Source organism: Lithohypha guttulata (genome assembly GCF_036872675.1).
Source record: "Lithohypha guttulata strain CCFEE 5908 chromosome Unknown scaffold_1, whole genome shotgun sequence".
In the NCBI taxonomy this organism is placed as follows: domain Eukaryota; kingdom Fungi; phylum Ascomycota; class Eurotiomycetes; order Chaetothyriales; family Trichomeriaceae; genus Lithohypha; species Lithohypha guttulata.
The window spans coordinates 407,549-421,468 of record NW_027042750.1 but is presented as its reverse complement, the minus strand read 5'-3'; the positions used below and the strand labels follow the sequence as shown (position 1 = coordinate 421,468).

The window sequence follows — 13,920 nt, the reverse complement described above, 5'->3', positions numbered from 1 at the left end:
AGATCTCACGCATCATGTTCTAGGATACTCATGATGTCTGTACAACGGCCATACAACCTCGACCAGTAAGGGGATAAGCATCGGAGGAACAATGCTAAAAGCCACTCTGGACCAGTCTCCATACTCAGCACCCCATAGACTTCGCATGACTGGAAACATTACTCTTGCCTTTGGTCATTATCCCTTTGGCATAGTACTTTCTTCAAAGCCTGTCGGAAGTCAGTACGTTACCCAAGTTCGAGCCTACGAAATGTTCTTTGGCTGATATTGCTCGGGAGGGAACCTCACATCAAATAACTTTCCGCTCAGCGGAGTGTTGGCAGCTAGATCCCGTACTTCCTCCAGCTTCTACTGTATTCCGCTCCCGTCCTTAGACGAGCCCTTCATGGGCAAGAAAAATAAAAAGAAGTCAAAGACCTACGTTTGGTCGGACGACTTCACCGAGAACACCAATTCTCAAGATGCCTCGACGAAAGGGCAACAAGTTTCAGTATGCTGAGCCTCAAGTTTTCAAATACCAGACCTTTGAGCGTGATGCTCGAGAGAACATCACATACACACGAAACCCTATTTTTCCAGACCAACCTATCATGTTTAGTGATCGATTCACTAACAAACGACCTCAGACTGAGGCACCAGTTGATCTTGAGACACCAAACTCAACCCCCTTGGAAAGGAGGACAACGGATGAAGGTCGGATGAAACCTGAGGTCTTTCAGCGATATAGGCTAATGTTCGAGTCAGGCTATGTCAGCAGTAATGAGCCAACATCGCCAGGAGCCTCAAAGGCCGCTGTAGCTCCTAGTGTTCCAGCCGTGGAGGAGGAACAAGATGATGATGCACTATCGATGTCAGGCAGCATGTTGCAATCACCTAAGTCTTTAGAGAGACGATTGAGAGTATCTCTCGACAGCAGGTCAATCCTTGACTTGAGCGAAGTCGGCGAAACAGATCTACATGAAGATCCTACGCCTTCGATAGAGAAACCGGAGCCGATACCTGAAGAGTCAGCAGAGCAGGAAACAGCTGCTGACGACCACGAAGCACCAACAGAAGGCATGCCCGAGGTAGAGTCGACTGAACAACCCTTGTCTACATCGCGAGCTGCTTCGACAGCACCATCTTTGGCAGAACCTGCGGCCGAGTCTCTAGATGATGAGATAGTTGTAATGGATGAGGTCAACGATATCCCATCGCGTGTTGCGTTGCCAGTCCCGTCGACAGCCGGATCCATTGCAGCCTCCAAAGCACCTTCCTTGGAGGAAAATGAAGATCTACCCGTCGAGGCAAGCCCCGCACCATCTCGCGCGGCGTCACCTACTCCTCAAGATGGCGACGATGGCGACAACAAGAAGCATGAAGACGAGGCTATACTTGACACACCCACTGCAGATAAAGAGACAGATACAAAAGATGTGTTAGAGTTAGACGACAAGGATGAGGAAGGACTGAATGAAGAATCTACAGCTGAAGCGGAAACACCTGGTGTCACTGAAGAAAATGCAGCAGCGACAGTGGAAGATTTAGAAAAGTCAGAAGAGGCTAACGACTCAACAAATGTCGTCGAACCAGAGGAAAGTGATGAGCCTGATATCGTCGTGGTAGATGACGAAAACGTCGAGGATACAGAGGTCAAGGCAGTAGACTTGGACGAAGCTGCCGACAGTCCTGCTGATGAATCTGTTGGCGAAGTAGTCGAGGAAGCACTCGCCGGCGAATCCGGGATCAATGACGATATCTCCGGCGAAAATGCAGATCAGAAAGAAGCACTACCCGAAGATGTACCTGAAGGCGCCGCTGAAGAAGCATCCGGAGAAGAGGTGGCAAGTGAAGAAGTGTCAGCCGGGGATGGAGCAGAGGACAAGACTGACACTAAAGCAGACGATAAGCTAGAAGATGGAGCAGAAGGCGAGGCCGAACCTAAACCAGTTGAAGAAGGAGGCGAGGTGGCTGAAGCTCAATCTAATGTTAAAGAGCCAGCCCCGGAAACAGGCACTGCAAAATCCGAGGACAGCAAGTTCCAAGAAGAGGAGGGAGCAGCTGAGCCGATAGCTGAAGAGAATGAAGTCGCTGCAGAAGACAAAGAGATAGATGAGTCAAAGGCCGACGAAGACGTGATACCTGAGGTTCAGTCGAAAGATATAGAAGAGGAAGAAGCTGTTTCCGAAACGGTCGAGAAGGCGTCACTTGAGACAACAGCTGAAGAAACCAAGACTGAAGAGTCAGAAGAAGTTGCAAATGCGGCTGATGCAACACCTTCTGTCGAAACTACAGCAGAAGAGCCATTAGCCAGTGATTCTACAGCAACAGAAGTAGTCAGTGCAGAGGCTGAAGAAAAAGCCGGCGATGAAACTGTCGAGAATCTTGATACGAAAGTCAACATCGACGAGGCTGAAGCCAAAGAAGCTACCGAGGAAACCTCAGAGGTTGACGAAGTAGCTGCCAACGAAGACGGTTCTGAGAATGTACCAGGAGGATTTCCTGTCGAGAACAATGAAGATGCAGTGACTGAAGAGACTGTCGATGAAGATACCAAGCCTGATGAGGTGGCGGACGAAGCTAAAGATGTCAACAACGAAGATGTGGAAGCTGAGGAGACGAAAACTGACGAGACGGCGGTAGACGAAAGCGTTCCAGAACAGCCTGCAACCGAAGAAATCGTAGTTGAAGCGACTACGGCAGGAGATACAGCAGCGGAGGAGGTGATGGTAGAAGAAGCAATAGCAGAAGATTCGGTGGTAGAGGAAGTGGGCACAGAGGAAACAAAAACTGGGGAGGAAGTAGTAGAAGAGGCAGTAGGCTCAGAAGCTACCCCAGAAGCTGCAACAGAAGAAACAGTGCCAGAGACACTCGCCAACGAGGACGATAATCCCGACGATGTGGCAGTCGAGGCTGCAGCTATGGAGGAGCAGGCCCCCGAGGACGCCACGGTCGTTGGAGCGTCGTCCGCCGAACTCAAGAAGGACACCCCAACCGAGCAAGTTTCAAGCGGAGTTAATAAGACGGCGTCGAAAAAGAGTTCCTCTGAGAAACATCGAGCCAACCTTGCGAAAGCAGCAGCAGCTGGTGCAGCGGCAGCAGTTGCAGCACATGAGCTGCAGAGACGCAAGCACAAGAGGAAGGAGACTAGTCAATGGGAACGAGCCCCTCAAAGCCATAGCTCATCCAGTGCGAAGGACGGTCGACATCTGCTCGAACGGCACAAGGAGGAAGCGAAGCCCTTTTCATCAGCGCTGAAACGGCAGATAGACAAGGCGAAAGAAGAGCGTGATCGGAAACGTAGCTCTAAAGACTATAGGGAGCAGCAACGACACCGTCGAGAACGACAGGAGGCCAAAGAAGCAGCCGAGGCCGAGAAGCGTCGAAGAGAACACGAAGCTCGACGCAGGGACGATGAGGTAAAGAAAGCTTATGAGACTGCGCTGCAGAATAAGCAGGAAGAACTGCGCAGAGAGGCCGAGGATCAACAACGTAGGAAGCACGAACGTAAGCAGAAAGAAGACGAGGAGCAGCGCACGCCGCGCACGAAAACACACCATCATCAACGAACCAATTCCATGATATCCAGCAATGGCTCCGGTAGTGAACGACCTGCACTTCTGCAGCGCATGACAACTGGTGAATCTGACACAAACGGCCCTTTGCTCAGGATCAACATGCTCAAAGCTGGCGGGTACGACTCCCAGGAACTACCACGAAGCGTACCAGTTTCTCCTCCGCGGAGCAACAAGTCACCTGTTCTTCACAGATCTAATACCGAGTATGGCTCGGAATCTGGCACCGACGCCGATGGACATCGTCGTCACAGGCACAGGCGACGACATCATCCCAGGCATGAAGTGAGGGAGGAAAGTATTGAAACGACAACGAGGCAAGATCCTGCGAGGAAAGTTGTTACAAGAGAGAAGCTTGTGAGACGAGTAACAAGCAGCAAGGAGCAAGAACAGCGTCCAGGATTGAAGCTATGGAGGCGTGTCACGGACGCGATCATCAAATGAAGAGGGTTATGTCATCTTGTGCACAGAAATACAGTCTTTACCAACGCACTTTCGCCTGTGGGAGCGAGCAATGGACAAATGGGTTGGGTTACACATACACTCCTTTGGCGATAGAGAAGCATATATGGTTCGAGGACTCGTAGACAGGAATTAGGTATTCGGGTTAGGATCGGCTCTAGACAATTGTAGGAGCCATTGCCGTCTCACGATGGTCGTGGTAGGGATTTGGTATACAGGAAGGATGGTTGGAAGTCGAGCGAAAGCAGTGACCTTTCGCCGGTCATTGTAGTGTTTGTCTTTATGTATGATCACGATGTATGAATGCTGTATTGAAGAGTCCTACCTGATGGAACGTGAGGTCTTGTTGACTATGTCCTTTGTCTGTACTGAGTGTAAGAAGACTCTTCTTGAAAGGACTAGAGATACGTGAACTGAAGTATCGACTATGCCACATTGAGCCAAACCCGGCAAGTTTCCCACAGCTGAACAAAAAGTAGCAGCGTCATCATTATCTTCGACGCTACGCGTATGAAACTCCTCACACGCGTTTTGAGCTAGGAAGCTGATCGCCCAACTCGCTTGCCCGCTGCCACCTCTTCCCAGTCTTCACTTACATGCGCCAACGTCGCGCGTTCGCTGCGAATACCTCGATATGCCGCGACCGCCTGTCCGAAGGCGGCGGCAGAATAGCTTCAGTCCGAAGAAGCAGATAATCACCACGGAATCAACGCAGGCGCGACAAGTACTGGAAAGGAAGTTGTCAGACAAGCCGGTTGGTAAAAGGCCACAGGACAGCGACGATAGTGATGCATTAGTCACCACTAGAACACCTAGTCGCAATCGCAAGCGACAAGAAATCTACGCGTCAGGAGCTGTTGCTAAGGGCGACAAGCCAGGCGGGTATCCGACCAGAGCACAGAGGAACAGGACTATGCGCGAGAACACCACAGAGATTTTGAGCCAAAGGTCGAGAAGTGCGTCAAGAGCTACCTCGGTTGTATCGGCGACACCGCCAGCAGCACTCGTAGTAGACAAAGAAAAGAGTGCCCAAGAGACGAGAAGCAGGACTACGCCCGAGCTGAGCTCAAAGAAAGAGAAACGAATACAGGAGAAACCCATAACTGTTGCCTCAAATCCTACGCCAAGAGCAGAAGTCTCCGTGCTGGGCAAAATCAAACCAAGAAAGCGACAGGCTAGTATCCTACAACTCATAGAAAATGATGCAAACAATGAATCAAGCATAATAAACAGCGATGATGAGGCGCAATTTTTGCCGGACGAGGTATCGACTCCAACGGCCCAAAATCGCAGGTCACTAACATCGAGCACATCGAAGGAATCTACTTCGCTGAAGCGCAAACGTGGCACAGAAGAGCCAGAAACAGCCACTAATAAAAGACCTTTCTCTTCACCTAGATCAGCTGATTCGAATCAAATACCTCCACCTTCAAGGTCGCAAAATCGAAAGTTAAGCAATGCCGTGGTGCAATTGAGACAAGAAGACGACATTATGGCACCACCTGAGAGCAGTGACGAAGATGAAGGACCTGACAAGGAGGCTGGCTCTACTAGACCACCACACCGGAGTGATAAACAGAAGCCGGTAGCTCTCAGCACGCAGCAGTTGCAAAATCTCATGCCATCGAAAAAGCATCAGCAGCCGCCAAGGCGGAAGCAGCCACCCCGAGCTGAGTTCGATATTCCTGCAGACTCGACAGACAACACGGATGACGAGGTAGACGAAGAAGACCACTCATCGTTTATGCCTGCGAGTGCTCGCAAGAAGACCAAGCGTCCTCAACGAGGTACCAAGAAAGCAATCACAAAAGGGTTGGCAAATCAGTCCAAACCCAGACCCAAGGACAAGAAAGCAAAGAGTACGATTGCCCAAACGCCTTCACCGGTGCGTTTACGCACACCACTTCCACTGTCTGCAAGATTACAAGCTAAGTCGGGGTCAAAACAGGATACAACCATGCGAGTCAAAGCATCAAACACACCATTAGCAATGGCAAACTCAGCAAAAGGCGTAAAGAAGCGATATGGTGGTTCCCGGCGCCAAGCTGCTGGAAAGGAAAACCAGCCCATATCGTTATCCGAAGAGCCATCAGATATTGATGGTGTGCAGAAATCTAACCCCATTGGGTCGGAAGTGAGGGCGTGGAACAGGAAATGGGCAGACATTGATGATTTCGATCTGGCTTTTGAAGATGTATCAATGTCGACGAGGAGTAGTTCACCGTTGAGGCGATGATCTATTATTGTGCGACTTGTGAGGCTTGTGTGCCTTCGTCCGACTGCACACTTACGACTTTTACGATGTAACGATTCGGGAATGCGTTCGAGCGATCTGTCTATTTGTACGCGACTGTAATTTTCAACGATATTAGGTAGCTACTCATTGCTAGTACTGTACATTTCATTTCAATGAGTATCAAGTCATCGTCGCAAGTAATCATGGTTCCTCGGTGCCTGAAAGGACCTCAGTTAGGGGCTCCAGTTTGGGAGTTTCCAGGCTATAGCGTGCACTTAAAGCGAGGCTAAATCCGCTCTTGTGCGGGGCAAGTGACCAGTCGATCCACATCGCTGTTGCCTGCTTCTGTGACTTGCTTCCTCTTTACTCGACAGCTATCGGACATACTATTCCTTCATTGCAGATTGTTTGTTGTTGTGGTGTACGTTGGTTGTCGATGTCGAGGATTTGATCTTGATCTGGTAGACCAAATCTTTGAAGTTGAGCATACCAAAGCAACTTGCTCTTCCAGCTACACTACACTGAAGCGTCGACAAACACAATGTCGACACGCTCCCAATCACCTCCTCTGCCTACCTTCGGCATTCGAGACCTAGCTGGCCCTCAAAACCCTCCAGGATTGATCTCGATTTCTCGAAGGCAGTATGATAGCACAATTAAATCGGAGCCTGACGCCAAATTACTCTACCTCGACGATGACGATGGCGAACTGATCACAGTCGGAAGCAGTCTTGAATTGAGCCAACGCCTCGACGAGCCTGTGCTAAACTATAGAAGTCATTCTATTAATGGCAAACTGATACACATCTTTGACATCAAGCACTCGAATGGTAGTCTGTTCCAATGGCGCGACCATGAGGCTTATTCTAGCAAGGAATTGCGTTCAAGATCGACGAGCGAGCTGAGCCTATCGTCGTACCGAGATCCTGTCAATACCTACAATGCACGTCTGAGAGAAGAGATGGCAGAGCCTTCGTTTCAGGAGATGTGTCAAGTTCAAACTGGAGCATCTGTAACCGCAACCACAATCGAAGAGCCTGAAGATGAATGGACGATACCAGAAAAAGTTAGTGAGAACCAGAAAGGAAAACAAGAATCTGCTACTTGCTCAGACATGAGTACCGACCTGTCCACTTCAGATGGAGCGGGTTTACTAGAGCCTGCACAAGAAGCCAAAGAGGTGTCTGCTGAAGGCTCAGCTGATCGTGTGAACATACTCGAAGGGCTCGGCGAGCACTTAAGTGGTCTTGCTCGCGTGCTGACCTTGGCAGCCGCCACGTTCCAGAAAGCAGCTGAAAAGACGCGAAACACTGATACAAGCGTTGTTGAAGATATTCTTGCAGGTGTCAAGGACATCCTGACTGAAGTCGGTTCATTCGGTATTGAGGCTTTCAAAGAGCTCAGTCGCGAGGTCGATACGCCCTCAACTCAGGAGGATATTACACAAGCACAAGAAGATAAGGACATACAAGGACAATACCTTGCCGAGGAGCTAGGTGATGAGGCTGCTGATGTGCACCAGGAAACACTACCTGATCTTTCACCATCCGATTCTTCGGTCTCCTCAAGCACAGACACCGAAACCGAAACGACAGCTACTCGAGTCAAGTTCGCGTTTGTAGAAGACGAAGACGAGGTAATTGAATCTCCTGCACTCGGTTCTTCTCCGTCAAGGCCTATTGTGGTAGAAGAGGATAGCATTGCAGATATCGACATGTCCTACCAGAACAACAATCCAGACAAAGTGGCATGCAAGAAGCCGATCAATCCCTCCATCTTGGATGATTCGAGTGAGGATTCTGATTTCACTGCACGGTATCCTCCACTGAGCTCTGTCCGTAGAGCTCGTTCTGCCATTGAATCTGCCGTCAAGCCTCGATCATATGTCCCTTTACAGGAGAGGCTATTCTATACGCCCAAGACCGAACCTGATCAGTCTGCAAGAACACCAAGCATATACACAAAGTCGTTTGCTATGCCACATATCTGCCCTCAACCACGGTCACAATTGAATAGCTGGGAGAAGCAAGAAGGCAATGAGCCTGTGCTCAAGCCTCTACCAGGAGCATGGCCGGATGTCAAGAACGATTCCAAATCGATTCTTCCAACTTCTGCAGAATCCTCAGGTGCCTTTTTCAATCGAATGACTTGTCGAAATAACCCAGTTGCGCCATCGAAGTCTGGCTTGCACCGTGCCAATACTACTGCTTCTTCCAATCCTGCCTCACGTCTAAACGGACCATTCGACCCTGGTTTCCCATACGAGCCATCAGACACTACCACTCATCGGCCTTATGTCTCTTTCCGATCGCAACGTAGATCTGCGAGTCCATTTCGACACCTCAGCGACCAGGTTTCAGCACGTTTGACTCGTGCCGAAGAGAACAAACAGGATCACAAAATTGCACCGAAGCGCTCGATGCCATCCTTCGCACGATCTGCTCGATGTGGGCCAATCAACCTTGATCGCCCTGCTGCAACACCAAACAGATCGACCGAAAGCTCGAACACTAATGGCTTCCGGGACTTTGACACACAGAGAGGTGTGAAACATCACCACAGCGTTCCTCACTTCAGACCATATGCACATCCTCCTGGCTTGCAGGCACCTTTTAGGGCGCAACCTCAATGGCCACAATCAGAATCAGCACCGTTCGCACTCCCAGCTTCACAAGTGTTACCTGCTTCGCCTGACTGGCTTACTGGTCCGGCAGCTACAAGCATTCCAGCGCCCTCTCTGGCCGCATATCCTGCTGTCCTTCCTATACCGGCAGTGCCTGTTCCTCCATATGCGCCTTTGCTCAAGCCAGCTGATCAAAGACAGCAAATCCCGCGTAGCGGGCTTGCTGCAGATAATTCTCCCATATCACCTGTCCCCTTCACAACGTATCCAACATGGACTTTTCCGGCTCAAGCCAGTCGTGATTTACAGCCAGACCTGAGACCGGCAACAGCTGTGTCAAGCGCGTCAAGTGCCAACGCACCTCGTTCGTGGTCGCCTGAGCCTTTGAATAACCTCGAACAATTTTACGACTCCGCGCCATCGATCGAATTCAGTCGTTCAAACCCTCTCTCTAAGGCTGACTCATTCACTAAGTCGCCTTCCAGCCGATCTCTCAAGAAAAGCAAATTCGATATTTGTGTTGAGAAGCTACAGATGTGCGGATTTGGTATCGACGATGATAACCTGAAAGATCGACTGCATGTGTACGCTGTGGCTGCTAACGGAGATATCGAGGACGCAGTGGAGATGATTGAGGAGGACAGAAAGGTTTCGGCTGGTAGATTCGATTAGATGGAGGATCTACTGGATTATGAGATGAGGCTGAGAAGGAATGTTATAAGATAGAGGAGACAGGCGCGCTGTGATGCACGAAATGATCAGATTGTTTAGGAGACTGATGGTAGATTCTGAGGATACAGATCGCGAAGAAGGACATCGCGGTGGTGTTGGGAATTGGCTCGGCAGGTTGGTGTCAACTAGGGCGATGGAGTATCCAGCAGCACGGGCTTTCGAGGAGTCTATGGCTACAAGAACTTGTTGTAGGATTGCTATCAGAGGCAGGAGTTGTGTGTAGTTTCGACTGGTGGGTAAGTTTACAGGAACGGCTTTACGACACAATGACAATAGCTATTGATACTGAACTCATAAAGTATCGTTACTTCGAACACATATTGCTCAGTATCTTCATATTGGTTATATCATGTCGACCAGTGAAGATATTACCTCTATGCTGCCAAAGAAACAGCCACTGCTATGTTGAAGTCTCCACTAATCCCATGACTATGACTACGACCACGACCACACCATTCAAGGTCAGATTGACCTCATTAGACTCACCACGTGCACAAACGGGCGCAAATACCAAGTCCGCCAGGATATGTACTGTAAGCGTATAGCGATCAGCATCCTAATACGAGCTCCGATATCGTCCACAAGATCATGCTTGTAGGCTGATCAAATTGTGCTTGTAGAGAAAGCTGGATTTTCTTGCCGACCGAAGCGAATTGCTGTGTATGGTGAGGGATCGAGATGAGATGAGCAAGTTACTGGAAGATCAATTGAATGGCCAAGTCCACTTGCGTCATGGTAGACAGGGGGTGCTGTTACTGTGGATTTGGCGCTTGTGTCGATCACATAAGGGAAGGGTGGAAGTCGTGGGGGTTAGGTTAGTCGTTCGAGCAGAGTACTGGGAGGCTATTGATGCACATTCTTTGCAGGTACGAGATTGTTCATTGGAAATGGAAGCCATCGTAATGATTGATGAAATTATCATTCTTGTCTGGGATCTAATGATACGAGCTGTCTATTGAGTAACTCGAGATATTGTATGCTTGTGCTTTTTTGCTAGTGGTAGCAGTAATAGTGTACATGCTGTATGGCGACGATGACTGGATCGTGTTTATGCTTGTGTGATATACAAGCTGAGACGAAGCCCATCAACCAATCATAGCAAGCCAACAGTTCTCTGCTTCTGCTTCCTAACATCAACATTCTGCCACAGCGCAATCGACACGAGCATGGTGCAGTAGATGGCGGTTGCGGCGATGAGCATAAATCGCTGAGTATAGGCATAGCTGTCATTGATGGCGTTTCTGGCTGGAGTGCCAACAGGATAACCTGATTGAACAGTGAGATCTCCGAAGATGGATGCATAGCTCGCCTGTGCGTCGGCTGGGAGACGTTGAAGAAGTTGAGTAGGGAAGATACCGGTCCAGATGGCGCCGGCGATGGTGCTGCCGATGGCGCTTCCGACGTAGATGACTGTGGACTCGACGGCGAGGAGGGCTGGGAAGTCTTGTTGGCGGGAGACGGCCATCAGGGTGGTTTGCTCGGAGATGACGAGGATACCGCCGCCGAAGGCGATGAAGACCTGGCACATCACGATGTAGCCGATGCCTTGGCTGGGATTGCGGAAGTAGATCATCAGGGCGGTGCCGAGGATGGTGAGTGGTGCACCAAGGCTGATACTCCACACCTTGAGTTTACCAAATTTGCGGAGGGCGAGACCGTAGAGAATGGAGCAGACACAGCTGCCCATGGTGTAGGTGTTGCTGATGTAGGTTGCGTACTGGATGGGTTGGCTGAAGAGAACGATGAGGAGACTGAAGAAGTAGCTGTTCCAGACGTACCAGCCAATGTACAGTGCAAAGGCCATGGTGTATGTGAAGATGACGGTTCGGTTTTTCAGGAGTTCCCATGGTACGAATGTGACCGGTGCAAATTTTTCCCAGACACAGAAGGCGATGATGAGGAGGGCGCCGAAGATGATGAAGCATATGATCATAGGATCGCGCCATTGGTTGGGTTGCAGGGCGTAGAGGTTGAAGGATAGGAGGAAAAGAGCTAGACCCAAGGCTAGGAGACCGAGACCGATCACATCAAACTCTCTGGCATAATAGACGAATGACTGTCCGAAGGTGCGTGTGCTTGAGTGAGCAGGGACGAGGCCCATCTTGATGGCCTTTATTTGTTTTATCCACATTAGGATCACCCAGGGGGCGCAGACAAGCGGAACGACAATGGCGAAGATGCCGAACCCCCAACGCAAGCCCATGCCGCCAGGCATGATGATGTCGTTGGCTGCCAAACCGTACACCCAGGTCGTGATCAGGTAAGGTGAGGAGATGAAACCAAGCATGAGACCTCGGTTCTTGAGCTTGGAAGAATCAGCGATAAATACTGTGATGGAAAATCCGATACTGTTGTAGCCAAGCCAGAAGAAGACTTGAGCAGCGCAGTATGTTGCAACATTGTTGCACCCAGCCATCATGATAATACCAAGAGTAATAGATGAAACTCCTAGTGTCAACGCTTGTGGTCTACCCCAAATGTCCATCAGCTTCGCATATGGTAGCTTCCATAGACCAGAGATGAGGTTGGCAACAACGCTGGTGAGAGCTGTCAAAGAGTGCTCTTGGAAGGAGCTGGTCACATATGGTGTCAAGGTGCCAATGATACCAGAAGCGAAGGCGAGGATGAATTGAATGAGCCACATCCTGTCAAACTGTCAGTGCCGAGATATGGTTAGGATCATTCGATCAACTTACAGAACGTAGGCAAGAATGATCTCACGTTTCGACCAGACCTGGGTCATAGCCTGAACCTTCTGTACACCAGCCTGAGCAGCGGTGTCGACCTTGTTCAGTGAATCGTCGTCCGACGAATCAAAGGCCATATGAGCATCGACAGTAGATGCGGCATTGTTGTAGGGTGTCTGCTTCTCGTCGAAGTTCTCGACATCGTTGCTCGAGCGATTACCAACAGAGTCCGATGTTGTCTTTTCGTTAGAGCCTGCGGACTTGGTAGCCATCGCGGCCGAGGTCAGGCCAGGTATCTGGAAACGCATGGTCAAGTTGTAAGCCTGACAACTGACCAAGATTAAGAGTGTTATTGATCAGCGATAGATGTAGATTGATAAGATCAAAACGAAGGTTTAGAAGGAGAAGTCAGTTGGTTCATATATGCAACAAGGTCTGGTCCTCGAATGCAACTGCGGATCTTTCCCTCGCTGTGACCGAAGCTTATTCAGTCAGCACAATCGCAAGAACAGCGTCAAGGGTTTTTGGCGAATGTAATTTGCGCTTGCCGAGCCCACCTAGGTCGCTGGAAATGGCGCATGGACGGTAGCAGAGCTACCCGATCAGAGCTATGGTGGACGTTTTGTTCGTCAGACCACTACCTAGATCATATTAGCGCAAAGGAAAGATTTCCAACACCGTCCTGTAGCAGTGGACGCCGAGAAACGAAACCCACACGAGCTCGACGAAGCAATATCCTAGTACAGATGAGGAACTAGTACCGTTCATTGAGATGCAGGGCTGGGAAGAGGCAGCGAACCATTTCTCGTCAGGAAGACCAGGACTCCACAATCAGAATTTTTATCGATCTTATCTTGTTCTTGGCCAGCCAATGGTTGACAATATTTTCATCTTATCATTATCTGATCCGAACTGTAATCGAGCTCCGATGCCGCAGAGTGATTGGTCTTGTGCATCGATTCGAGCTGTTTGCTCAGATCACGATGACGGTCTGACTTTCAGCCAATATTGTAGTAGTTGCGTCCAAGACTGGCTATGGTAGCTTGGAGAACGCTGCAGACGCTCAGCGAAACCGATACCCAAGCCCTGGTGAGAATAACCGCCCAGTTACATGAAAGAGCGTGCAGTCGCGATGTCAGCCAAGCTGATGTCGTCAGATATTCGTGTTTGTACATGGATCAGAGATCGCCTAGCCATTTCGCCAGAGTCTCTGATTCTAACAACATAGCAGAATACTTCGTTCTGTCAGAAATCGACTGTCTGTCGACATCCCAGAATAGATGCGAAAATTGAAGACACTTTGCTGACGAAAAATGTGATCGTGGAGCCGAGCACATCTCGGGTGTTTCCGGTGAGAAGTTTTTGTTTACGTTAAAGTTTCTCCTTTTCCACGTGGTTGGCATTAATACGATCTCCGCTTGTCAGTCTTTAGCAGAGCTGAAACGTTGCATACCACATGGTTACGTGATTCTCCAGCTCGCAAAAGATCTCAGCACGATGAACAGTGTCGCTATATCATTTTCAATGTCGTACAGAATATTTTGAAGTCCACGAAGTCACACGATGAACCATCTGGAAGTGGTTGTGCTGAGTGCTGGTAACATGATCCTATATGCTTGAAACCGT

At 49.6% G+C, this 13,920-nt stretch overlaps 4 protein-coding genes across 4 annotated transcripts; 3 read left to right on the top strand and 1 right to left on the bottom strand.

Moving 5' to 3' along the window:
- Window positions 1-461: 461 nt before the first annotated feature.
- LTR64_000149 (uncharacterized protein) lies at window positions 462-3,998 on the top strand (the record flags this gene model as incomplete). Its single annotated transcript, XM_064894535.1, has 1 exon — window positions 462-3,998. The coding sequence occupies one exon, from the start codon at window positions 462-464 to the stop codon at window positions 3,996-3,998; it is 3,537 nt and encodes a 1,178-aa protein (XP_064757222.1).
- Window positions 3,999-4,650: 652 nt separating this feature from the next.
- On the top strand, window positions 4,651-6,252 carry LTR64_000148 (uncharacterized protein; the record flags this gene model as incomplete). The annotated part of the gene is made up of 2 exons (XM_064894534.1): window positions 4,651-5,901; window positions 5,965-6,252. The coding sequence occupies 2 exons, from the start codon at window positions 4,651-4,653 to the stop codon at window positions 6,250-6,252; spliced, it is 1,539 nt and encodes a 512-aa protein (XP_064757221.1).
- Window positions 6,253-6,793: 541 nt separating this feature from the next.
- On the top strand, window positions 6,794-9,547 carry LTR64_000147 (uncharacterized protein; the record flags this gene model as incomplete). The annotated part of the gene is made up of 1 exon (XM_064894533.1): window positions 6,794-9,547. The coding sequence occupies one exon, from the start codon at window positions 6,794-6,796 to the stop codon at window positions 9,545-9,547; it is 2,754 nt and encodes a 917-aa protein (XP_064757220.1).
- Window positions 9,548-10,700: 1,153 nt separating this feature from the next.
- LTR64_000146 (uncharacterized protein) lies at window positions 10,701-12,566 on the bottom strand (the record flags this gene model as incomplete). The annotated part of the gene is made up of 2 exons (XM_064894532.1): window positions 10,701-12,252; window positions 12,304-12,566. 2 exons carry the CDS (start codon window positions 12,564-12,566, stop codon window positions 10,701-10,703), a joined length of 1,815 nt encoding a protein of 604 aa, XP_064757219.1.
- Between the last annotated feature and the right edge of the window lie 1,354 nt (window positions 12,567-13,920).